Raw genomic sequence first — 27,727 nt, 5'->3', positions numbered from 1 at the left:
TAATTGTCCTATTGTATTACTTGGCATCCATAACATAGTACAATCCCAGTGTGCAGCCCCAGAATATAAATATTAACACTTTTTTTATATAGTTTAGTCCCTGTTGGACAAATACCAGAAATGAACAGAACGTAGACTTTGCAGCAAGCAGATGCATGAAGTAATTCAATATTCTTTCAGTTGTGTGGTTAATGGCATGTTTCAGTGAACCCCTACTGAACTGGATGTATCAGCTTCTTTTACATTTTTGGAAAGGGACCAAAATGTATAGGTAGAGAATCTTTATTCTTTGGTGATTTAAATGTAACAAAATGTCAAATACCATGGTTCTGCCTTGGTATACAGCAATATGGAACTTGCTTAAAATATCACTCTAGTCAAAGTCAGAAATGTGTACAGGTGTACTAAGTAGAGGTGCACCGAAATGAAAATGTTTAAACCGAATCGAAATAAACTAATTTTTCAGGCCGAAACTGATACCGAAAAAGAGATTTAGTACGCAAAGTCCTATATCTCTTTTTCTGTGTCCCCTGTTATCAATGAACAGGAATACTATATGAGTGTTCCTGTTCATTGATAATATGAGGAAATAGTGTGTTTACTATAACCACAATCATGAATGAACAGGGGGTGATGTAGATCACTCCCATTCATTCATAATTGAGTCTATAGTAAACATACTCTGTCCTCAATTATGTACTAACACTCAGCAATCACTGATGGCTGAGTGTTTGTAACTTGCTCCTCTCTGATACGCTGTCACAGGAGGCTGAGTGAGCGATGTAGGGAGGAGAGCTCAGCCTCCTGTGACAGCGCGGCCTGTCTCCGCCCACACACCGCACCTCCGGACTGTGATAGGAGGCTGAGCAGTGTGGGAGGAGACGCAGGTCGCTCACATCGCTCTTTTCCTGCAGCGCTCGGCAGCCTGTCACAGTTTCTCTCCTCCCCGCTGGGACACAGAGCAGCGCCCAGCGGGGAGGAAAGAAAGCAGGGATGCGACGCTGTATCCGCAGGAAAATGGCACTTTCGGCATTATGCCAAATGTGCCATGTTCGGCCGATATGTTTCGGCGGCCGATATATCGGTGCATCCCTAGTACTAAGGTCTATGTTTCTTCTCGAGAGCACCAGAGAGAGCACCCATTTTCTGATTGTTGGTAAAGGCATTCCACATGTGTGTGTATTCAGCATTTTCAGTGTTATCAATGTCCATATGCCTTGGTTGGAGTGGATCCAAACCCAAGAACAAAATGTAATATACTGCAGCTTACCTGTTCTTAGAAAATACCTTGACAGAAATGTAGTATCTTTTTGAATTGTCCTTTGTCCTTCTTCTGAATTAAACTGAAGTCTCAATTTTATATTCCTTCCAAGCTATCTTCTGTAAATTATGAATTCTTCTGTATTCCCATATAATGAGCAGTGGAGGACATGTTTGTAGTCTAAATCAAGAGAGGGTGACAACATTGCTCCTCCATTGCTCACTCTAGTGGAGTGAGTGTTGCCAGCATAGGACAAGAAATGTTATTCACAGGATTACTAGCAGGCTTATTCACAAAAGGGTGAAGGGTTTGCAGAAGGCAGGAGAAGTGAACAATCTAGGCCAAAATAGCTGTTTTTGAAAAATTCTCCAATTCAGCTCACTTTCCAGTTCAGCTATGTTGTGCTAAATTGTTCATTTCTCCTGCCTTCTCCAAACTCTTCACCCTTTTGTGAATAACCCTGTAGGTGATAATAAAGAAAAGCCTGATCTTTAAACTGCTGTGGCATGTCTAGGTTTTATATTGGGAATGAACTAGCCTATGTGTGAAAGCCATAATTGGCTGTCATTTATTACCCCGGAGAACTTTGTTTGCTGTGTGTGTTTTCCTGTTTAATATTTTATCTAGAGAGAGAGCAAGTTACTATTTGACTGAATTTGAACCATCTCTGCTAAACATATTTTTGTGAAGGCAGCAGGCTGTCTGGAGTGGTCATTGTTTAGGTTGATGTGATCAAGCTCTCATCTAATTAAGGACATTCATTAGGTTCAAAGAGTGTCTGTGCTTATGAAATCCTAATGCAGGCACCCGGCTGTCTAGGGGAGGGAATTGTTCAAGGTAACACACTGAACTCTTATCTGATTCTGTGAGGTATAAACTATGTGTGCTTTCTTCAATAAACCAGTTCATGTTTCCATTCCAAAGTCAGTGCTGTCTGATTCTTGGGGTTAGCCCATGCTATATTCACTTGCTTCTGGTTCCAGCACCCAGGGAACAGACTTAAGACGGAGATATCCAGTCAGGATATCAGGGAGTCTGTCACAATAGTGATCACATAATGAGGAACCACGTTGATTTGTAGCCCGATAAGCAGTCTAATGGCCTGTGTACATGCATACCATACAGCAACAGCATTTCTCATTGTGGGTTTCCTGCAGTTTACAACAGTGACCCATACCTGCAGAATGTGCGTAAAATGACCACTCGTGATCTGCACAGGAAGTCTGTGTAACAGGGTGGCAACACAGGAACACCATGGGATACAGGGACAAAGTGTTGTCGCCCTATAACAGAAAGTTCCTGCACAAGAATCTTAATAGCAGGAGCACCATTTATTAAAATGGTTTGACCCCAAATTTCCAAGAAATGAAAGAATACTAGTTTTGGTAGTATATTTGGAATGGTGGATGCTGCTCATGAATTTGTTTGCACTGGGGTTTTTCTGCTTCTTTCTAAGGTATTTACTGGAATTCTAAATAGTTTGAGATTTCCTTTTAACTAAGCCATAGCTTTTGATTGCTTTGAGTTACTGGCCTTTACACATGACATTTATGATGCTGTCATAAAACAGAATGGGAAGATGAAAGCCATTTATCACCTTGTTGTCTGGCAAGGACTGGCGAATAATTACTTTACTGAAGAGGTAAATGTTTGGCCACTTTATTCATATAGGTTTTCAACATATCAAAAAATAATAAAAAGCCTTAAAATAATATGTTTTTATTTGAGAACCATTGAATGTTTCATATCAGAGTTGAAGTTTTTTTTAAACATTTGCAACTTAAAAATATTTCTATTTTTAAATAATTAAAACGGGATTTATGTAGAATGTATAGAGCCATGGTGTACTGTAAGTCACTGAAAGCTATTAGAGAGAAAATTTTGATCCGTGACTAATCTACACCACTGAATTTTGAGTAGAAAAATCTGTTACTGTTCTATAATGCTCTGTCCTCATTTTGGAAGACTTATGCCTAGCTTGGTTTTATTTAAAGGAAATATATGTTGTTTCAAGATAATTTAAATGCATGTAAAGTACATCAGCTTGATGATAAACCAAAAAAACAAACCAACAAAACATCATAAAAAAACTTCTATGCTGCTGACATCGTATAGTGATTAGATATATGCGGGCTACCATTTCAGGCCTCCTGAAAATGCTAGATGCTTGGCTATGTCTGACTTCAGTAGGTTTTAGTCACCACCCTGGAGCTAGCATGCTGTAAATGATTGTCAGAAAAAGTCTAGAATATAAAAAAAAAAAAGAAAAAGTCTAGAACTACTTGTTTCTATAATTGTTCAATGTCAGTGATTCAGACAGCTTTGGCTTCAAAATATAAAAATTGACAGCAAGGGAGCTACAATTCTCAAAGCAGAGTTCAGTAATGGTGGTCTCCATTTATCTGCTATGTGTCCCTTTTAAAGTACAACTTTGACCTCCCATTGAATAATATGCTGCAGGTACTTGTTGGTGGCTGTAGGTTTATCTTATTCACAATTTTCCCCTAGTCCCTCTGTAAAGTCTCCAACCTGGCAGTGAGGTCCACCCCATGCAGCTTCCTGTGAAAAAGTGATGATGCTGCATTGCTCCTGAACAGAACAGTGTTGTCACCATCAGCTGATTGAATGAATACAGTAGGCGGACTTCACCCAATGATACTGCGCCACACCCTTATACAAGAAACAATTTGAAAGAAAGTATGGTAGGGCTTTTAGGGTACAAAAATGAGACGCATACATTTAGGATAAAAACTATCTCCCTTTTATTGTACACATATTAAAATTCCATAAGCATAAAAAATGGTAGTCTAATATTGCCTCAACCACATTGTCCAATGTTACCGAAAGATAAAAACACTTGATACCTAATTACAATATCAACTTTTCCGTATTATAATCAAATATAATCCAATGTATATGGCATTGTTTTGTGGTGTCTGTGAGGTTACCAACGCGTTTCGCCCGTGCGGGATTCCTCAAGGGTGGGTGGGTTGACAAACTTGAGACACTGTTAAAACCTAAAGAAAAAGCAAAACAAACAAATTCAAACAAACTACATCAGCAAAAAGTAAATACTATGTTAAAGGTAACAAATTTGACCAAAATATGTGCTTACGCCTCGGGTACTGGATGTTGGGTACGCAGAGAGGGAGCAGCAACGCACACACAACGACCCAAAAGTGGCAAAGAGACCACAAGAGGGAAAGGAGACAATACTTCCAACTCCATTGAAGTGATCTGTAGTAATAGAAAAAAAACACCTACTCCAGTCATCTAACTCACAACTCCTTTATTAAGAATGGGGGTAGCTGGACACCAAAGTATACATACTTACTATATTCTCTAGGTGGTGAAAGGGGGCCGAGTATTACTGCCAATATATCGGAATCTATCAAAGAAACCACAACACATACTAAACCGAGTAATCCAAGCAATATGACCTCCCAAGGTATCAGATTATACCAACAGAGGGAAGAAAAAAAATGGCCAATGACCTCCAATATCCCAGGACACTAACTACTCTACACATACCAAGTCTAGATTCAGACAGATCAACATAACTTATCCGTACCATCAGTGGCCCAAGTGTCTGGCATACATACTGCATCCCCCCAAATGCCTATAGAGCTAGATAATACTCCAGTAACTTAGGGGTTAATGGATTCAAGGTATCCATTTCCAGAGTCAGTTACAAATCGATATAACAGACTAATAAAAGGAACATCCTCTGCAAACTTCTCTAACAAAACCTTCGCTGTTGGGCAACCTACCTGTCACAAATGGCTCTGATGCCTTTGATAGATTCCGATATATTGGCAGTAATACTCGGCCCCCTTTCACCACCTAGAACATATAGTAAGTATGTATACTTTGGTGTCCAGCTGCCCCGTTCTTAATAAACGAGTTGTGAGTCAGAAGACTGGAGTAGGTGTTTTTTCTATTACTACAGTTCATTCCAGTGGAGTTGGAAGTATTGTCTCCTTTCCCTCCTGTGGTCTCCCCACCACTTTTGGGTCGTGGTGTGTGCGTTGCTGCTCCTTCTCTGCGTACCTAACCTCTAATACCCGAGGCGTAAACGCATATTTTGGTCACATTTGTTACCTTTGACATAGTATTATTTACTTTTTGCTGATGTATTTTGTTTGTTTTGCTTTTTTTTTTAGCTTTTAACAGTGTCTCAAATTTGTCAACCGACCCACCCCCTGAGGAAGCCCACGGGAGCGAAACGCTTTGGGAACGTCAAGGACACCCCAAAACTATCCCATACACAATGGATTATATATACCGATTATAATAAATGATGATATTTTAATTAGGTATCGGGTGTTTTTTTACCTTTCTGTGGGTCCTTGTTTGGACAATGTGGTTGGGGCAATATGAGGCCACCATTTTTTACGCTTATGGAATTTTAATATGTATACAATAAAACAGAGTTTTTTATCCTAAATGTATGTGACACTCAACACCCGCTGATTCACAAGCCTGTACCTTGTCAGTCAGCAGCTGGATAAGCCTAGCCATGCCCACTGCTTAGACCTATTTAGGCTGTTATATAGAAGCCTTCAGATGTACTTCAAATAAATAATTGTCCCTTCTTTCTGTTCCTATGCAGTGTGGCTGGTAGCATTTTGCTGTAAACTATGGTAGGCTGTATGAATTCAAGACTGATAACATCTGCATAATACTGGGATTTGAACTCCGATGCATAGTTTGCTAGTGATTGAGTTGACGGGTGGCAGCTAGTAAGGATTTTATTGAAACAAGGACTCCCCCTCTCTAAAATAACAAAAGTCTGTGAGACTGTCAATGAATATAAAAACTACAGGATTATTGAAGAGTGTGCAGTTTATATTCATTTGACTGGTAAATAAGGGTGTAACACTGGAAAAGAGAAGTTCAAAAGCATACTTCTAATAAACTCACAATGGGATTGAATCGGCTGCTGTACATCAAAGCTGTATTTTCAGCCAGAAAATCAAACCACTGAGACACTAAATAAGCATTTCGTTTTATGCCTTCTGTTCCATTTGGTGGATGTTGCTGTTAAAGCTGAACCCGAAGCAGATATAAAATACACAAATTATGCAACCCTGTATTCATTATCTTATCCTTAAAGGAGAACTATGGGGTTAAGGCTTTTCCCCATAGTTCTCCTTAGGGTAACAGGAGGACACAAACTAGCGTCCTCCCGTCACCCTAGGCTCAGTATACCGCGAGCTGTAGCTCGCGGTATACTGAGACGCCGCAGTATACCGCGAGCTGCTGCTCGCGGTATACTAAGATGCCGCAGCTGAAGCGGATCCCGACAATTATGTCTAGATCCGCCCAGCTGCGTGACTGACAGCTGGCTCTGCCCAGCTGCGTGACTGACAGCTGGCTCTGCCTATCTAGAGGCAGAGCCAGCTGTACCTGCCAGTCAGCGCTGGCGGGGAGGGGGGAATCCAGCCCCTCCCCTGTCACGGCAGAGAGCCATGACAGGATCGAGAGGTGAGCGAACGCCGGTATGTGTTCACTCACCTCCCGATCTACTGAGCCGACCTGTGACAGTCTCATTGTCGGCTAGAACTATGAGGTGAGTGAAATGCACTAAACAAACATATGTTTCTTTTACTTACAATCATTGTTTTTCCATACCCTAGTCCTCTTGGGCATTAATTATGTAATATGCCCAAGAGATGCATCCTGGGAAGGTTACATGAGCACGGCATTGCTGGGAAATCTTGTCTGAGATCTCAGAGAAAGTATTTTCCTCCCCTGAGATGATGTACATGGTCACATGTCCTAGTCACATGTGCCAGAGTTCCAGGAAGTAAAGGGAGATCTAGTAATCTGCCCTGTGCGAAGAATGGGGAGGAAAAGAAAAATAAGGTATGCAAAGAATAAAAAGCTGGCAATTTTCTAGAACTATGTGTTTGTAGATTGTCATTACTAAGGAGATTATTCAGAAAAGGGTGAAGAGTTTGGAGAAGGCAGGAGAAGGGAACAATCTAGGACAACAAAGCTGAACTGGAAAGTGAGCTGAATGGAAAAATGTTTACAAATCCGCTATTTTGGCCTAGATTGTTCACTTCTTCTGCTTTCTCCAAACCATTCACCCTTTTGTGAATAACCCTGTAAGTATTTCCAAAGGCGTGTTTGTTGCCATCTCAAAGCTATGGGTAAAGTTCCTCTTTAACTAAGAACCATGGAGAAGAATGTGCAAATGCTGTCCCTGAAAAGCAAGAACAAACATCCCCTTATAGAACAAGCCAATAGTGGGATTTGAACCATCACATGTGTGACAATCATCTTTGTCCCTGATAAGAGATTATTTTGAAAAGACTCAACAAAAACGTTTTCTAAGAATTTTTTTAATCTTTTTTTATTCCAAGGTGCGAGTTCTGAAAGGATATCTCGGATCCTGAGACTGGATAGAACCGTGATTTGTTCTTTAGCTGCACTTATTACATATCTTAAAGAATTTAATTTGGAAAAGATACTACATAACCCAAAGTAAGTATAGTTTTTGCTTTTTGTAATGGAAATGTAGTGTTTGTTGAAGAGTGGTGTATTATGGCATCCTGGTACGAAATGTTTCAATCTGCAGTGTTGCAATTGATACTGCCATTATTTTGGCATTTTCCATCAGGTCCAGTGATTTCCCTTAATAGAGAACTATAAGGGAAGTGTTTTCCCCCATAGTTCTCTTTAGGGTCACGGGAGGACATAAACTAGCGTCCTCCCATGACCCAAAGCACAGTATATCGCGAGCTACAGCTCGCGGTATACTGAGACCGTCACAGCAGGGACGGATCCCGACATTACTGTCGAGATCAACCCAGCTGCGTGAGTGACAGCTGGCTCTGCCTATCTAGAGGTAGAGCCAGCTGTGCCCGTCCCCTCCCCATCTGTTCCTCCAGTCACCGCTGGAGGTTCAGAGCGGGGAGGGGATCCCTGCAGGGAACCGTAACTGACCGTCACGGCTCTCTGCAGGGAGATGATCGAGAAGTGAGTGAGTGAGCGACGATATGTGCTCGCTCACTTCCCGATCTATTGAGCCGACTTGTGACAGTTTCATTGTCACCCATCGGTTTGAACTATGAGGATGAGTGATTTTCACTCAGCTCATATTTCTCCTTTAACAATGCATTCCTGAAGCCATAAGTGACAATTGTGCCAAGTGCATTGGCACTGCACAGTAAGTCCATTACTGGAATTAAGGTGCCAAGAGGAATTTCTAGTGCAAGTGTATCTAGATCCAAGAACAAAAAAGTAAACATTCCAGTCTTAGTTGTGCAGATTACCATTCCTTAGCTGTGATCGTTGCATTAGTTTGTTTTTTTTCTTCAGGATTTAACCTGCTAATCCTGCCGGTAACACACTTCCTGTGCTAGGGTGAGAGTGTTCACTCATTGTACTGTATCTATGGAGAAGCAGCACTGTAACTCTAGGTCAGGAAGTGTGTTAAAACTACAGAACACCTCCCGCTCGCCTTATCTTATAACAAAGGGGGTATGTTCTGTAGCACGCAGAGGTAACCAGGGCTGATAAGACTGCTTGAGATAACAAAGAGAGTGTGCAAGGCAGAACTTGGTTTCTGACAAGGTCAACAGGTAATCTGTTGCAGATATAACAAAACATTTTCAGTGGTAAAATTAACAGACCAAAAGGTGGCAAATAAGCGATGATTACTGTTAGGGCTTGCAAATATTTTTAAAGTGAACCTGTGTGTAGACTATACACGTTAAAGTATGCACATATTCTGAACAAACCGAAAAAGCACAAGCTTCAATTTGCCTCTGTAACTGAAGTCGTTGTGGAGAAATTCATCTTCAAAATGACCTTTAAAGATAAATTCCCTAGTTGCTGTGATCTCCCAGGATGAATTGCTTCATGATACATGCAGCTAGTGATCAGGGATGGCTGGTTTTAAAGCTCATTTGCTGCTTGTGAAGAATATGTACTTTCAAATACAATGCTTTACTCTGCATAGCCTGGGCACAGGTGGACTTCAGCTTTGACTCTTCAGTTTGAGAGTCAGAGTTCATCTTCTGAGCTCCTTGACGGTCCGTTGTGATGTGTTAACTCGCAGGAGTTAATGCACATAGTGCTAAGCATAGATATGCACTATTTTTTTTTAAAGCCTCGCACCCCAGCACACAGTAGTGCATTAACTTAGTGCGTTGGGGTGCCATTGAAAGTGAATGGTGCTGCAACATTGCTGACATGTCTGTGATGTGTTGCATCATTGCAACTGATAGGTGTAAATGGGCCGTCATTCTAAGGGTCTATTCACACTTATATGTTATCCCTCGTGTCGTTCTTATTAAAATCATTAGAACATCATCAAAACCTTTGTCAACGCGCATCAACCTGCATTGTTTTGCATTTGCACCACGAGTTGCATTGCTCTCTGTATTGAATGTTGCAACTCACTGCGCACATCAACACACTCTGACAGGTTACCGTGATGCGGGTTAATATGCGTCATGATGCACACCTTAACGGATTCTTTAATGGTTTTGAGGGTTACTTTGCTGTTTTAGGGCCTGGGCAGCTTGCAGTCATTGAGTAATCTTTGAATTCTGCATCATATAAAAGTGTTTTGTTTTTTTAATTTTGAAGTTTAACAGGAAATGGATCTTTCAACAAGATATTTATCTGAAGCACACTAGCAAATCCACTGAGGAATGGCACAAAAACATCAAATAGAGGGTTATGGCCTGCAGTAGACAAAGTCCCGTTTTGGATCCCATTAAAATGTTTTGGTGGATTTACAGTGAAACATGCAGACATCTTGCAACGGAATTTTGCATGGAGGAGTGGTTTAAACAAAAAATCAATGTCTATGTCAGAGTTTGAAGATCTAGTTTGCCTGTTCAGATATGTTGAAAGTGTCAGCAGCTTCCATGTGGTGTATTTACTTTTTCACGTGACTAATAATAGCCCTGCCTGGGTGGCAACTATGGTTCCCTCCATAGATGCAGTGAAGTGAATGTAGCCACCTAGGGACAAGAAGGCATGCCATTCACAGGATTACCAGGTGCAAATAAAGGGGGGGAAATGAATTCAGCCACTGCATTTAAGGCCTGGTCAGCTGCAATATATAGAATTTTTGGTTTTGGCTTTAGATACACACACTAAAAAAGAAAAAAATCAAGTGTTATATTGATTTTCCAAAAACTAATACAGTGTGTCGCATATCTAGATTTTTGGAGCGGGCCATTTCATTCTAAGAGCTTGTCAAGATTCATCCAGTATTTCAATATACTGTAATTGTCACACAAACCATTATAATATTTAAAGTGACAGTGACATTTAAAGTTCAGGAGTTAAATCTTACAAACGCATTCTAGTACCTTCACGATCAAAAAAACCTGTATCTTATCTGTGTATCACTCGGCTGTAGATCCTCAAATCATCTCTGAATTGGTGCTGACACTGTCCTTCCTTCTGGAGGGTGACTACTTTTGTTCCCCATGGTCCCTGTGTGTGTTGTAAAGTAGCCACAGCTCCAAGCTCACTCCCTTTTTGGGCTACAATCTCATGTTTAGTTTACTAATTTGTATTGAGATTGTAGTCCATCATAGGAGTGAGTTTTGGTGTATTGTGTTTTTTAGCATTTCATGGTATCAAATTAAAAATGTATAATAAAACAAACTAGTACATGTATATAAAGTCCCATGGATGCGTAGAGGATAAGGAAAATAGGCTTTGCTGTGTGATCACAGTGAACCAACACTGCAGATAGATTTCTATGGTTTTGGTAAACACATAGACTATGAAATTATGCAATGAGTATTAAATGACCCCCGAAGGCTATTCAAGGATCCGTGTTTTTCTACAATTAGTTTTATGTTTTTTCATTTTGCTTTTTTTGCTTTTACAGTCAGTTTGTGCCAATGTCCAATTCAGTGGAGTGCATGAATATCAATGGGACAACGCTAAGAAATCTGGAAATCTTACAAAATCAAGTAAGTATCTGATCGCATCTTTTAATTTCCTTCTTTTTCAGCTGTTGCCTAGCAACCAGAACTGGGTTTGCACTCGCTGTGTTCATTCTAGAGCAAATGGAGCGAACTGACATTCACTTAGTGCTTACTTTTCTAAAATATATATATTTGCTCAACCAAGGTTCATATTTAGTAAATGGTTTGCTGCCCCTTTAGTTGTCGGATGATTGGGAGATAATGAACAGAAAATAACACTTTTTATTTTGGGTAAACTCTGCAGTAAACAAAGTAGAGACAAAGCATTAGGGCCAGCAATGACAGCCATATAGCAACTGAATCTAGACGGAGGTTATTAATACTTCCCTAATCTAAACAATGCTCAAAGAAAAAAGTTTTGGCTGGACATACTTTTCAACATGTTCCAAAATAATTTCCCCAGAACTAGTAATCCTAGCCGAAAAACTAGCTTTAAGCGTAGTCTTAGCCCCTACACTAGATCAAGAAACTGTAAGAAGGGCTTGGCACCCTCTAAATGAAGACTGGTATATAAGTGGGAGAAAGGTAGGCAAGTGAGGCTGGGCTGTGCGTATTCTTGGGTGCTTTTTTTAGGCCTTATTCACACAGCTAACTGTCGGCCCATACAGATCCTTGTGGTGTGCACGGCCGTATCGGGCCGTTCCCGGAAAGGACAGTTGCTGTGTGTGATTGTACGCAGCAGAGGTGCTGTGTGTGATTGTACGCAGCAGCCTGCTCTTCTCTATGGGAGTACGCGGCTGTATGCTCACCTGAGCTGCACATCCGTTCGGGTGTCCGTACTCCTACGCAGATAGGATTGCAATTTAAAAAGCCACAGATGTGCCATTGTAACCTGTGTGTCTCACCTTGTGTGTCTGTAACAAGGCCAAACATTCCAGGGTATGTAAACTTTTGATCAGGGCCATTTTGGCGATTTCTGTTATCATTATAATTTAAAAAGGAGCCAAACAACTATATAATAATAAATGGCTTCATATGATCACTATCCTTATATAAAAGACAGTTTTTTGGCAGTATCAGTCATATTTTCAATATAATACCAAAATGTCACGATTTTTGCCAGGGTGTGCAGACTTTTGAGCGCAATTGTTTTTTTGTAGCATGTGATATACTAAATGATTAACAGTGGAGTGTTTTTTTCTCCGCATTGTGAATATCCGAGTCCCTTTTGAATAACTTAGTATCTTCTGTATTAAAGTGTCTTGATTTTGCTGTAAACATGTTCATTTGGTTTGCTAGTTACTTTCTAAGCTTCCTAAATTACACCTTGATTCAAGAGGATGCAGATTTCATCAAAATGTTCCTTTTGCTAAGCAACTGATGCATCTGTGTCAGTACTGTGTTCAAGGCCGCCTTAGACAGCTCTGTTGTCGGCTTATCTTCATTATGAAAACCTTGTCGGCGTGTGTGAGGTTATAGCATTCTCTCACGGATATTAAACTGTATCCTTCTAGCAAAGACTTGGTTAGCAGGGAAGTCGGGTGTGAATTCTGCTCTTCATTTCGAACAACGACTATAGATGCAGGTATATAAAAACTGAAGCAGAAGCACCTTTACTTATAGCACCGGAAAGAAAATGGAACATGGGTTCCCTGCTTGCTTTGCGTAACATTTTCATATTTTTTTGCTGCTGTTTAAATAGATCAGAGCTAGGCAACCTCGGCACTCCAGCTGTTGTGGAACTACAAGTCCCATGAGGCATTGCAAAAATCTGACAGCTGCAGGCATGACTCCCAGAGGCATGATGGGATTTGTAGTATCAGCTTAGCTGGAATGTCATGGTTGCCTACACCTGAAATAGACCATCTGCAGATCGTATTGGTGCGTTATGGATGGTTATCTGATATTTCATTTTTACTCTTGCATGTGTGCTGGTGTATTGCTGTACCCTCTCAGGAAAATTTGTCTCACATTTGGCTTGTTTTAAATTAGGGATGTTCAAATACCAAGTACCGTACTCGGTACAAGTACAAGTACAGATACTTTTCCAGCTCCAAGACTAGACTAGAGAAAAACTCTATAGAAAACGTTAGGAGGCAGCTGTCACTTGTAAGGAGCATACGGGGCTCCTGGGATTTGTGCTTCCCTGTTTTAATGTATGATTTTGTTTTATACATATTAGGGGCAGGGGCGTTCCGAGGCCCGGGTGTTACGCGGAGCAGAAACCGGGTGACACCCCACTGTGACGTCATCGTGCATGCTTAGCCATCTTTGTGATACCGGCCGCCGCCAGAGAGTGGAGTGGACGTTCGCCGGGTCCCCTCCTCTCTCCTGCAACTGTCAGGCTTTCCAGAGGGTGTGACATCCCTCCAATGGTGTCACCCGGGTGCGGGCGCACCCCCCTTGTGACGCCACTGATTAGGGACGCACCAATACCATTTTTTCCAGACCAAGTACTGATACTTTTGCTCACAGATACAAGTACTGATACTTTTTTTTTTTTTTTGTGTCGTGACCGTTTTTCTTAAACAATACAGACTAATGATTTCAGGACAGTGGTGGAGCGCCAGAGCCAGGTCCCAGCTACAACTGCTGTGACCCTGGTAGTTCTCGTACAAGTATCCGCACTGGTATCTGAGCATCCCTATTTTAAAACTTTATAATTGCAAACATTTCTGGATCAAAATTTCAGACATAATTGCACAGAAAATCAACATCAGCAACATCTCATCTGTAAAACTTGTTAAAAATAGGGCTAAAAATGTTGTCATGCATTGTTACCAGTTGTTTCAAATTACAAGCGTATGCCGTCTGACCACAGCATTCACCTGTCACATACACCGAATCACCTCTGTGTGAAAGCATTGTTTCCACTGCCGCTTTACCTTGGGAAACGTTTGCCAATGGTTTTCTTTGAGGCACCCACAATAGGGCATGCAGTACCTCAGGTATGCCAACAGTGCTGTTTGTGCTTCATCATATATGCAGTAACTGTAAAATTTGTCTATGATGACCCGAGTCCAGCATGCCATTGGATAGAAGAGTTTATTGCTTCTATGAGGTGAGGGCGGATATATACTTGGCAGCCTGTGTGTATGTAGATTGTTTAGTTCTCAACTTCTATAGCTTGTTTAGTTTTCTTGATAAACCGAATTAATTAAAGTGGTGCAAAGGGCATTTATGATATGGAAATTGCAGTAACACAGACCACCCAGTCAGGATTCAACCTTCAACATATCTGATTACAGTAAACTGAATTGCACTATGCTGTTGCATCTATTAATTGATACATTTAATAAAACCTTTCCTCTTTGAAAAAAATCTTTTGAAAATGGGCAGCCTGACTGCTATTCAGGTGCCATTTGGTGCAACATCTCCAGCACTGGTGGATCTTTAAGACCTAGGGTGCTTTGCAATGCACATATACATTTTCTCAGCAAATTCAGGGGCTGTCCATTACCTTGAACAACCTGTTGGATGTTGCAGGAGGGGTTAAGCAGCCCTCAAGATTTGCGTGTCACAATTAGGCATCTAAAGTGCTGTACAGTGGTATATGCAGGAATCTGATCATGCCTGCATTGCAGTCAGATTGTTGCCTTGTAATGTTTTTCGAGAACAAAGGTTCTCTTCGAAGGCACTCCAAAGGTCTTTATTGCGTATGTACTTATGTATGTGTTTATAAAATATATATAAATATGATATATATATATAGTGTGTGTGTGTGCTGTATTATCAACATTTAAAATTCTGATGGTTAGCTGCATGTTGATGCAGTGCTTCCTGTCTAGATATGTAGTACAGCGATTGCACTTTACTTTCTATATCATTGCAAGTCTGTAAATACTGCTCTGTCAATAAACCTCCACTGAAATAATATATTGTCCAAGTGGCTTATCATATAGATGATTTTCTTTTAGCAAAACTGATTGGAAGTATAGGTGGTTACAACTGGGAATTTCTGTATGAAATATGAAACATTCATGGTAGAAATGACTGTCAGGTAAACTTAATGATGAATTCTCAACAGCAATATAATATAGTGTTTTGATCTTTTATTATTAAGAATTGGCTTTACTTGCTTTTGTATTTCAGACTGACCAGAAGACAAAGGGTAGCTTGATCTGGGTGTTGGACCATACCAAAACTGCATTTGGTAGACGGAAGCTCAGGCAGTGGGTGGTTCAACCACTGATGAATTCAAGGTAGTTTTTCATATATATACTGTATGTGCCTATTTTAGAACCGTATCTAAATGAGGCAGAGGCTGTTGATCTAATATTTGGAAAGCTCATTAAGCAATATTAGATTCTACAACATGACCGCCACAAAACACTCCTTCTCATCTGCCTTTTGTAATTTTAGCCAGTGAAGTTCCGTGAAAGGTTTGCTCAATTTAAAGGTACGTTTAATGGGGAAGATATTGGGGTGCAGCCCTATTGGGGGGTCTGTAAACCTGTTACTTCCTGTAACATGTAGGAAAGGACCATAAGTGCAACACCAGCCATTTCTTTTGTTGTTTTTCATGTACTGGAGAAAGCCTAGAAGCTCTGACAATTTTTTATTGCTGCCTGTATTTGTCACATGTCACTTGGACAGGAAGTGAATGGTATTCCTCCAACAAAAAAGCAGACAGAAGTTTATGCCTAATGGCAGTTATAACCTCGCCCCACTTTATCCAAAACTAAAAGGAGGGGGGAAAGGGCCAAGTTCTTCTTTAAACAATAAATACATCTTTGTTTTACAATTGTTAAAATCAGCATTAATCATTATGTGCCATCCATGAAGTGTTTTGAAGCATGTACTAAGGAATATGTGCTGATAGGATGGTAGGTCATAGCAAACAAGATGGCTTCTTTCCATTGGAACATGAAAGACATTGTCCCTGACATCCTAGCCCTTGGAAGACCATGTTCCCTGGGTCTTTAAAACTGCTTTCTGGCTTTCACTTTGGGCTGACTGACCCCTGAATTCTTATTAATTTGTCCATCTTGATCGTTATTGTGCTCTGCTTCCCATATTAAAGATATAAAGGATGTCACCAGCACACCAAGCTCTTGTGTTCAACAAATGTTCATTTTAATGACAACCAATGTCATTCAATAGCAAGCCCTGTCATCAGGCTCAGAATGACACAATGTGCAACCAACCTTGGTTGCACATTATGTCATTCTGAGCCTGATGACAGGGACCCTGCGAGGCCCCGAAAGTACTTGCTATTGAATGACATTGGTTGTCATTAAAATGAACATTTGTTGAACACAACAGCTTGGTGTGCTGGTGACTTTCTTTATATCTTCTAGTATTTTTTACGGTGCCATGGTGGTCACTGCAAGCACCCATTTGCATAAATCCTGTAAGTAGAGCAGCAAGATACCTTTAATTTCTGCTTCCCATATTGGCACCAACAGGTGTTCTTCATTGATTGATAGAGTGTCCCATGAATGCTGCCACCTTGAATGCATAATTTTCCTCTTTGTTCAGCATGCAGATAAGTAGATAAGAGGTGAAAATAGGTCAGTTCATGTCTGATGACGTCTTCCTTCTGAGGATTATTGAATAGACACCAGACAGGCAGTTCTGTTCCAGATTAATACAACTCAAGAGAACCATATGTGAGCATGATTATAGAGGAGATTAACTTTTCCAGTGAGGAGTATTCAAATTTTTCTTTTAATATCGATTCCACAATCACTTTTTATGTGTATTGCTCTTGATATTTTTCAAGCTGTTCCATAAAAGTTAAATGAATCATTGACAGGTAAATATCTGTAAACTGTACTTTTTTCAAAGGTGATGTTCAAACTTAAAGAATAACTTTACCCATATCTTTAAAATAACAAAAAAGGCATTTTGAGGCCTTGTTCACACCAAATGCAGAGCAGATCCGCTCAGGTTTCTGCGCATGCAGTGCAGTGGGTTGTGCAGCGGTTTTTGATGCGTTCCAGGCCGTTTTTGGTTAAAAAAAAAAAAATTAAATTTTTCTAGTTTAAAATGGGCTTTCAGTGCGTTCCAGGCGTTTTTAATGCGTTTGCATGCGTTCCAGAGCAGGTAAAATAGGGCCTGCTGCAGTTTTTTTGACCTGCTCTGGAACTGAACGCTGCAATGTGAACTGGAGCTAAAAATACCATTGTAATACATTGGACGCAGTTTTGCTCCGGTCTGTAACTGCTCTGCTCTGCACCTGGAACGCGCTTGGTGTGAACAAGGCCTTACTAATGTTTAGTAATACCAAACACATACTGATAGATAATTATCGGCTTTTTATTTTTTGCATACCTTATTTCTCTTTTCTTCCCCAGTCTCCGGCAGTGGACATTTTTTTACTAAGGGCAGATTACTAGATCTCCCTTTATTTCCTGGAACTCTGGCACATGTGAATAGGACATGCGACCATGTACATCATCTCAGGGGAGGAAATTGCCTTTCTCTCTTAAAATTTGTTTTCTATTCTGCTCGCTACCTCGGAGGTACCCAGCAGAATAGCCGAGCCGAATGCCGTTTTTCACTTACTGCCGTCAGCCCCTATGAGGATAGGGGCGAACGGCAGCGAGTGAGCTGTCAGAGCTTTGGTTTAGTCGAACTCCTTGTGCACTTCGGCTGAGCTGAACATGCAGAGCATGTTCGGCTGACTGAAGGCAGCCGATGTACGGCTGATTTTAGCCGATGTACGGCTGAAATCAGCCTTACAAGGCTGAAGTGAATAGACGAACAGCATTCGGCTCGCTTCACTTTGGCTTCGTTATTCACTCGGCTGCCTTCGGCAGCTAAGTGAATAAACCCCCTACGTTTAATTTTGTTAGATTATATTGCAAACAAAACAAAAAAATTGTCTTGTGGGAAATCTATGCTTTTGAGAAATGCCAGAAATCGGTTTGGTCAGTATGGAGTAGAAAACATTTCATGAAGATGCAGTGTGAAATATTGTACCATTAAATGTCTTGATTTTAAATAGACACTCACTTCATTGTCCTTGCTCTGACTTGAAGAAATGAGGTCTGTGCTGTAGAACTTATAACAAAAGCTGTTAATGAAACACAGTCCTCTTGGTGTCATGGTGTGAAAGATTATATTCACTTCTAAGGTGCAGCTGTTAATAGAACATCCTGTCCAAAATGAGCAAATTGGCTTGATAAATCTTTTACAGTTATTGATTTCCCGTGTATTAGTAGGTGTATAGTAAAACTCCTGTTTTCTGGAAATGTATTGTAAAATTAACCTTTAAGGGTATATAATCCCCAAACAAAATGTATATAGTGCACCTCACCTGTCCTTAGATGTGGTGGCTGCATTCGCTTTATTTTGACTTGGTAATCCTGCCAATAACACATTTCCTGTCCTTGGGTGAAAGTGATCATAGACCCCATATATTTCCCTTTTAAAATAGAAAGAGAATTTGAGGACACATAGTCCTAAATCTCTGTTTCTGCAGCCCCTGTTATAAATGAACAGGAAGTCTCTCTAGTCTCTATACTATAATCAGTTATTATGTCCACAATCATGAATTAACAGGAAGAGCACTTACACTTGATGTAGAGCACTTCCTGTTCATTCATAACTGGGGACATACCTTACTATGTCGCCTAGCTATTTACAAACTTTCAGCGGTCAGAACTGATTGCTGAGTGTTTGTACTCCGCTCTCCATCTTGATTGCTCCACCTGTCACAGGAGGCCAAGCTCTCCTCCCGCACAACCCTGCTTGGCATCCTGACCGCTTCTTTCCTCCCCACTGGGCGCCGGCAACTGGATCGGCTGTGTCCCCTCCGATCCCTGCCGCTTGTGCCAACACAGACGGGGGTGCCAAGCAGGGAGGAGAGAAGCTAGTGATGCACCATAGTTTCAGCCATTTTGGTACTATTGGTATTTTGCCCATAGTATTATGTTCGCCCAAAATGTTTTAGCGGTCAAAATTTCGGTGCATCTTTTGTACTGAGTACCATTTCCATGAGTCTAACGAAGAAACATTTGAACTTTTTAACCTCATTTCAGGTTGTAGATTGAATTTTTTTTTTTTTTTTTAAATAAAATCAAAGTAAACATAAGGTTTCTTGAGCCTTGGGAAAGTGCCAATTGTGTGTTATTGAAAATGCCTTCAAGTGCCTGTACCTCAGTTCATCTTTGCTGTTCAGGTTCCTGGGACCTCAAAATCCAGGGGTGTGCGATTCCAGTCGCCCGACACCCGGATCATTCATTTCTGGGAACCGGGCAGGTTTTTTTTCACTACATTTAGCCCTGCCTCTGGCAAGCAGCTGCCCAGATCACTTCTAGCAGTCTGCATGTAACCCTGATTTCCCTGCTGTGGTTTTTGGGGTCCCCCGCTCTTCTGGGGGACCTGGGACCAGGAAAAATTACTTCAGGATGGAGAGCGGGGAGCAGACCGGAGAACGTCCATTCTCCGATTTGCTCTGTGTGATCAGACAGTAGCACAGTAGTCAAATCACTTCCTGTTTCAGCTGCCACAAGCCAAGCTGCACAGGAGATTGCACGCAATGCTGTGCTCTATCTTCAGTATTGGAGGACAGGCTACCTAAAGAGATAGCCTGTTGTGCTAAAATCAATCACAGGTACTGAGACATTATCCCGGTCCGCAGCTGCAGAGATCGGGAAATGTCTCCATGCCTGTGATTGGCACTGCAGCGCTGTCAGCTTCCTGGCAGGCTTGGCACGTGGAGCTGCGAACACGCCTGAGCCCATCACTACTATCAGCCCCCCCTAGTGCTGTCGAGCGGAGCCCTGCCCTATGGATTTTGCATTTCACTCGCAAATTGCGAGCACTCATTGGTCAGACAATGTGAAGTACTTCTTATAACAGTTAAATATAGTTATGGGTAAAATTGTTGTTTTTTTGCATCAAGACAAGTAGATTGTCAGGAGGGACTAGTAGATGTGGCCCCCGCTTTAGTTCTTGGACAAGTAGTTTTTTGTTTTTTTAAATGTCCACACCCCTGGGTATGCAAATTCTAAGCAGCTCCCGTAGTTGAGAGCTTGACCTTGCCCTTGCCACCATCTGTGCCTCACTACTGCTCCATCACTGTGATGGATAATCTTACTGGGTAATAGTGGGGCTCATGGGGTGGGGCCAGGCTCTAATCCATAGAGGTTTAGATCAAGATTTAGATACCAATGCATGCCTGGCTCTATGTATGCTGAATACAGAATCTGAAATTGCATGTTAATACTTGGAAGCAACTGAAGGAATAAACCAATGGTGCTTTGCACATAATAATGTGACTTCAGGTTTGCTCTGAAAATCCATAATGTGTTGCGATTATATACATTATATCAATTTGTAAAGCTGAGATCTAGGCAAACGGCTAAATAGCTAGATGAAATACAGCGTTGGTCAGAAATACAGAGGGAAAGGATTTCAGGCTGCTAATTTCAGATGATTGCAAAATGAGCAAACAGTGTGGCCAGGGAAAGCAAATAGAATTCTGGGGAGTATTATTAGGGGGATTACCAGTAGGAGGAAGGAGGTCCTGGTTCCCCTACATAGATTTTTAGTTATAACTTATTTAGAATACCGTGTCCAGTTCTGGAGACCTTACTTACCAAAGATATTGATATGATAGATGGTAAGACAGTCAACAATAATAGTAAAAAGTCTGAGGAATAAAATGTATTGTGAGGGACTGCTGAACTTACTATGTACAGTCTTGAGGAAATAAGGGAAAGGGGGATATGACTGAAACATTGCTGAGTAATATGTTGCATAGGAAAACCAACATTTGTCTGACCACAAAGGATTTCATTTTGCTTAGATACGAAAAGGTTAATATGCACAAATTGTTTTTATTTGTTGTAAGGACAACATTTTGGTGATTTGTGATGACCCATGCAAACATTGGGAGATCATTTGTGCTGCATGCAGATGATGCCTTCTGTGGGGTTTGACCCAAAGGAGACAGAGTGCCATTCACTTAGCCACCATGGTGTTATGATCTGGGTTTATGTAAAATATAACATTTTTGAAGTAGAGCCATCATCTTTGGTCCTAGGTTTATGCGTATATTGTTATCATTATATTCCTTGCTGTATTTAGGAGCAGAATAAAATCTTACCAAATATATATATTATAGTATAACCTACTTTATCATTGTACAAATGTTCAGATTAGACAAGAGGAGGCATGATGTAGTTGTTACTTGTGTATCATTTGGAATTGTGTGCCTGATTAAAGTTTAAAGTGGACTTTTACCCCTTTGACTAAAAAACACATTAGCATACAGCATACATGCTGATATGAAATCATCTTACATTTATTAGCGAAACAAACATATTTTTATTTTACTTACAATTTGTTTTTCCCCACTTCCTGGTCCCTTTTGGCACAAATGATGTAATGTGCCCAAACATTGCATCCTGGTAAGGTTATATCAGGAGAGCTTTGCTGGGAAATATCATCTGTAATCTCATGAGATCTCAGGGAAAGGCATTTTCCTCCCCTGAGACGTTGTGCATGGTCACATGTCCTAGTCACATGTGCCAGAGTTCCAGGAAGTAAAGGGAGATATGGTAACCTGCCCTTAGTTAAAATGGCCACTGTCAGAAGACTGGGAAAGAAAAGAGAAATAAGGTATGCAAAGAATACAAAGCCTGCAATTATCTATCAGTATGTGTTTGTAGTTTGTCATTACTAAACATTTCTAAAGGTGCCTTTGTTGTTATTTTGTAGATATGGTTTCCTCTTTAACTGAAATTTCCTATGATCTTTTTTTTTAATCTTTTCTCCCCAGTGAAATCAATATGCGGCTTGATGCTGTGTCAGAAATTCTCTCTTCAGACAGCAGTGTTTTTAGCCAGATCCATAGCCACCTCATCAAGTTGCCTGATCTGGATAGAGGGATTTGTAGTATTTATCACAAAAAGGTATGTTGGGTTGTTTTGTAGACCCGTTACTCCTCAGTAGTGAAGCCCTGTATGTAAAGTCAGGGCTTTAAGGATATTCTTACCAAAATGACGGTAAACTGACTTGTCTTCATTTTTAAATGAAGAGAACATGGAGAGTTTAATGGGGATTTCATGGTGTAAGATTTCATTTAGTAAATATTATTATATTACAACCAGTCACTTGTGGTTTGCTCTTCTAATACTTATATTTTGCTAAAAGCTGAGTTATAGCTTAGTTTTTCTGGGCTTAAAGTGAAACTCCAGGCAAAAAATATTTTAGTTTTAGATTGAGTGGAAGAGTTTGTCAGGCTTTTAATCTTGTCTATGGTTCTGTTGTGGAGGTTTTCCTTCACAACATTTCCTGACAACCACATGAAGTGAGGGAAACCTCTCCAACAGGAAAATAAACAGCAAAATAGAGGTTTTAACCTTTCTTCAAATTATTAAAGATTACAAAAAAATGTTTTCATTGCAGTGTCCCTTTTTAAAAGAGGAACTCCAGCAACCATTTTTGCCCAATAAAAGATTACATTTTGCAGTCCTTTTTGTTAGGTCTATAAAGATACGTATTCTAGATAAACATCTTAAATTTCATATCAGTCGGTACCACGCTTTTAATGCATATTATTTTGCTATCTTTCTGTTGTTTGAGGAGGAACTCCAGTTGTGAGCCATTGTGGGTCCCTCTTTGACATATATCTCCTATTATACCTGACTGTCACCATGAGATAGGATTACATAAGATATGATTACATTTCATGAGCAGCACCCCTTACAGGTGGAATCCGGTATAGCGGTACAAATATTATGGGTACTTTCTGTGTTTGTGCCCTCATTATATCTTAATGGTTAGATTTTGGACATTAGTGTCCATACACAGTCTAGTTATTAGCTTGGTTAGATTGCTTTAGGGTAAACACCTATCTGATATCTGCTTACATTTTGTTCAGAAGGGATGTTAAATCCAGTGCTGCACTGCATGTACATGATGGCATTTCTGTGAGTTTATAGTTTGAGCTGTACATTGTGTTGCTTGTCCTATAGAGTTCTCAGAAGGTAACCTAAAGTATGGCTGCCCCTATTTATGTAACAATCTTTTTATCCTGTTGGCTTACCTTAACTTGCAAGGTGATCCCAGTTCTAACAGGCCACCTCAAACACAGATTCTGGCTTTCTTTAAAGGACCCCAAAACCCAGAAGCCCGGTTATGCAAATTCTTAGCACATGGTTTGCTGGTTGATAATTGCCTTGCCTCTTTCACCCACATCTTTTTGTTGGCTGCCAAATGGAGTGACCTCACTGGCCAGTATAAAGGCGATACGTGTATGTCTGTGTAATAATTGTATGTGCAATACAATAATCCAATCACAGCCGTGTATATAGCTAAAAAAAAGTAATTGTAAGCCAATGGCTAAATTTCTCACTTTACTTTTATAAGGCCACAGTTGAGTTCAAGTAATTTATTGCAGAATAAATCTCAGACACAGTTGTAGCTCGGAGAGTTGATGTATGAAGCTCTTAATAGAAGTGCGGTGCATGGATGCTGCACCGAGACTCCACTGACAGTGAGGAGTTCAGCACAGTCAGAATGAAGCCATGCTCCATCAGTTTCCACACATTCCTGATGTGATTTGATACCCCTGTGTTCAGATCCACTTTCACCAGTAGTACTTTATACTTTTACTTTATACATTTTATTTCAGGGGTTTCAGCAGAAAAAGATAGTAAATGTATTCTCTTGGTTTGCTAATGGCCGCTATATACAGTACTGGTCATTCAGAAAGGACATAAATATATGAATGCAGAAAATTAGTTCCTGATAATTGATGCCAGTGGTGTCATCACTTCATCAGTGTGTATGTATTGTGTCTTTTCTGATGGGCGCAGTCAATAATATATTGCCAAGTGCAATCTGTAGCAACCAATCAAAAATAATGCCGTAAGGAGCATATCAAGCAAGAGAACTGATTAGGTAGGATTTATATTTGTATTCCTTTATGATTTAGTAATTGGTACTAACACAAACGTTAATAAGGTACTATTTCACATCACATTACATATTATGCAGGTACTCAAAAGTTAACTGACGTGCAGACATGTCTGAATCACTATATGTTAGCCTAATTAGAAAAAAGGACCATGACGTATTGACAATAGATTAATAATATTAATATACAGGATTTATATAGCGCCAACAGTTTGCGCAGCGCTTTACAAAATGGAGGAGACAGTACAGTTACAATACAATTTCAGTACAATAGGGTTAGGAAGGCCTGCTTGTGAGAGCTTACAATCTCGTAGGAGGAGCAAGTGATACAAAAGGTAAGAATTGTTTAGATTGAGTTAGTGTAAGACATAAAAGGGCAGTTATGTTGAGTTGGGTTTGGCTTCCCTGAAGAGATAAGTTTTTAAGGATCGTTTAAAGGCAGACAGCGTAGGAGATAACAATAGATGCACAGTTTTCTGTTTAGGGGTGGTTTGTACATTCCCATTTCAGCCAGAGTGTGGCTTTAAGAGAATTATATGACTGGTCCAGGATAGCAAAGGACAGAGAAATAACTGAAAACAAATCCACATCTACATCAGTCATGGATATCTTTTGAAATGCTATGTTGACTTACACATCATGGAAAGTGTCCATACAGCAAAATGCAGACCTTACTCCTGCTTTTAACAGCTCTAATATGCATTAGTCCCTAGATACCGCCATACCTCACCCAAGTGATGTATTTATACCCACATTAGGATAAAGCAGTTTTGTCTTAATTTGACTGCTCAATGAATATTGTTTAGCTTAGGAACAGTACATTTCTTGGCTGCCTGTAGCATCACTATGTCCATTTTCTTCCTTAGAAAGTAGCTGGAGTGATGGAATATGGGTGGTAGTACAGGTTTACTTTATGTGATTAAAGGTTAACTAAACCCAATAAATATAATATTTTGCTGCTTACTAGTCCTTAGATGTGGTGTCTACATTGGTTTTATTTTTTCAGACCAAGAACATTATCAGCAAGTACAGAAAATACCAGTGTCCTTGTAACTTGTGAGCTTAACTGGAAGTATTATCTTCCTTCTGTAAGCTAATTATCTCCCCATCCCCTATAAAAGGGAGATGAACAAAGGCAGATGTGTTTGAATTCCACTTTGGGGGATAGCTCCCTATATAGAATAAAGGAATAATGTCACCAGCACACCAGTTTTTGTTAGTCAATGATCCATTTTAATGGCACATTGCCATCCAATACACATTGTGTATTGGATGGCAATGTGCCATTAAAATGGATCATTGACTAACAAAAACTGGTGTGCTGGTGACATTATTCCTTTATTCTGTGATTCACACGGTGCCTTCCGTGGTCACTACAAGCACCCACCCAGCTTTGGGTTACTCTGGTTAGGAGTGCAGCAAGACATCCTGTTTTTGAAGCTCCCTATATAGACACAGCTGTGTACTGCACTTAGCCAGTCAGGGACAGGAAATGTGTTATTTGCAAGATTACCTAGAACAAATAGAGAGAAAAGAGCCTGAAAAATAAAACAAATGCAGCCAACATATCTAAGGGCTGGTAATTTAGTTTAAATAGCATTTAAGGCTTTTAAAGAAACATGGCTCCTGGCTGCCATAATGGCCTTATTAAGTTCATTATTTGAACTACTGAATTAAAACAAATTTGCAGATAAAGGCTTTCATTTTTCTTATATGCATACATGATCCAAAGGTCAGCGATAGCAATAAAGGCCTGTCAGGGTCTAATCTTTCCTTCTACATATAAAATGTTCTTGGTGAAATTCTCATTTAAAATAGTAGAAGCCATTACAACAGGGAGTCGGACAACCATACTGAATCAGGTCTATAACTGAGCAGGGGCTCCCCTCTTAAAAGGTTTATATCGACATAACCCAAATTTCCCTCCAAACCTCTTTCCCCCTCTGGGCTATATATTTTTTTTTTATTTTAGCTTGTTTCTGTAGTGAGAAACGGCTATTATTATTCCCTGTGACATAATCACAGTCTTGCAGGGGCAGCTTCTTGGAGATCATTTCCTATTGGCGTAGTTATGACCCAGTAATTGCATCAAATAAAGAGCCCTTTCCCTACATGCAGTGTGTGAAAAGATCCTTAGATTTAGAAAAGGCTTAGGCCACATGGGAAGTTAGGAGCACACCCCATTTGTAGCAGTTCAGTGGGTATTCATCTGTACTTGCAAGATTTTTAAAGGGTAAAACATAGGGAAACATGTATATATTGCAGATAAGTACTGATTTGTATTTATTAATTGTTTGTTCTTGTATGCACTTTAAATGGCAAAGATTATACCATGGTCTATGTAGAAAATACTTTATGTAAAAAAAATATTGTCAATTGGAGTTTTATATTGGTTACCACATTTTATTTTTACATCATACAATGGTAAAACTTGTGGCATGTGTGTTATTTCTTAAAGCGGACCTTTTCCCATATCTTTAAAATAACAACAAACACACCTTTAGAAATGTTTAGTAATGACAATCTACAAACACATACTTCTAGATAATTGCCAGCTTTGTATTCTTTGCATACCTTATTTCTATTTTATTCCCCAGTCTTCTGGCAGTGGCCATGTTTACTAAGGGCAGATTACTAGCTCTCCTGGATTTCTGGCACATGTGACTAGACATGTGACCATGCACATCATCTCAGGGGAGGAAAATGCCTTTCCCTGAGATTACTGATGAGATTTCCCAGCAATGCTCTCCTGATGACAAGGCAATCCCAGTGTGCATTTCTTTGGAAAACTGAAGTCATTTGCACCATCAAAGCAGGAAGGGAATGCTCTGCAAGTGTAAGTATTTCAAAGTCACAACATTTTACACCTGATCTGTCTATGTTTTTATTAATCATCATACATAGATGGATGCATTGGTAGAATTTTATTTTTGAGTGTAAAGGTCCGCTTTAACCCATTTTGCCAGAAACTCAGTATCTAGTATGCTTAGATTAAAACTGTTTACCTATTTAAATTTTGGAAAATGTGGATGCACAGGTTCAGTGTAAGCTAAAGACTGCTTTGGGGATCTAGCAAATGTGGATAAAGGTTGTGTACAGGTGAAACTCGAAAAATTAGAATATCGTGCAAAAGTTCATTTATTTTACTAATGCAACTTAGCCGTCTACCAGGAGATTTTGGAGCACTTCATGCTTTCTTTCGCAGACGAGCTCTATGGGGATGCTGACTTCATTTTCCACCAGGACTTGACACCTGCCCACACTGCCAAACATTTTCTGAGATTGTGGATTGTGGGTTTTCATGAGCTGTAAGCCATAATCATCACAATTATGACAAATCACGGCTTGAACTATCTTGCTTTGCTTGTAATGAGTCTATCTCATATACCGTGTTTCCCCGAAAGTAAGACCTACTCCGAAAGTAAGACCTAGCACTATCTTCAGGGATTTCTGTAATATAAGACCTACCCCGAAAATAAGACCTAGTTCGGTGGTAGGTCTTATATTACAGAAATCCGCTAGGTCTAACTTTCGGGGTAGCTGCACATAAACTGAATTTTAAATGTAAAGTCCGGCCGCAGCTCCCGCCCACACGCCAGCCTGCCGCAGCTCCAGCCCACACGCCAGCCGGCCGCAGCTCCTGCCCCGCCCACACGCCAGCCGCAGCTCCCGCCCCCACGCC

At 40.3% G+C, this 27,727-nt stretch overlaps 1 protein-coding gene across 1 annotated transcript in view; it reads left to right on the top strand.

Moving 5' to 3' along the window:
• The window catches only part of MSH3 (mutS homolog 3), a 152,225-nt gene that overhangs the window by 57,090 nt on the left and 67,408 nt on the right, over nt 1-27,727 (top strand). Inside the window, exons 10-14 of the mRNA XM_018565205.1 lie at nt 2,841-2,861; nt 7,633-7,753; nt 11,130-11,214; nt 15,262-15,371; nt 21,905-22,037. Of these exons, the coding sequence (XP_018420707.1) occupies nt 2,841-2,861; nt 7,633-7,753; nt 11,130-11,214; nt 15,262-15,371; nt 21,905-22,037 (470 nt within the window). The remainder of the gene's footprint in view (nt 1-2,840; nt 2,862-7,632; nt 7,754-11,129; nt 11,215-15,261; nt 15,372-21,904; nt 22,038-27,727) is intronic.

Source organism: Nanorana parkeri, unplaced genomic scaffold (genome assembly GCF_000935625.1).
Source record: "Nanorana parkeri isolate BGI_ZX_2015 unplaced genomic scaffold, ASM93562v1 scaffold822, whole genome shotgun sequence".
Lineage (NCBI taxonomy): Eukaryota > Metazoa > Chordata > Amphibia > Anura > Dicroglossidae > Nanorana > Nanorana parkeri.
The sequence above is the reverse complement of the archived record's forward strand: the minus strand, read 5'-3'. Positions and strand labels throughout refer to the sequence as shown.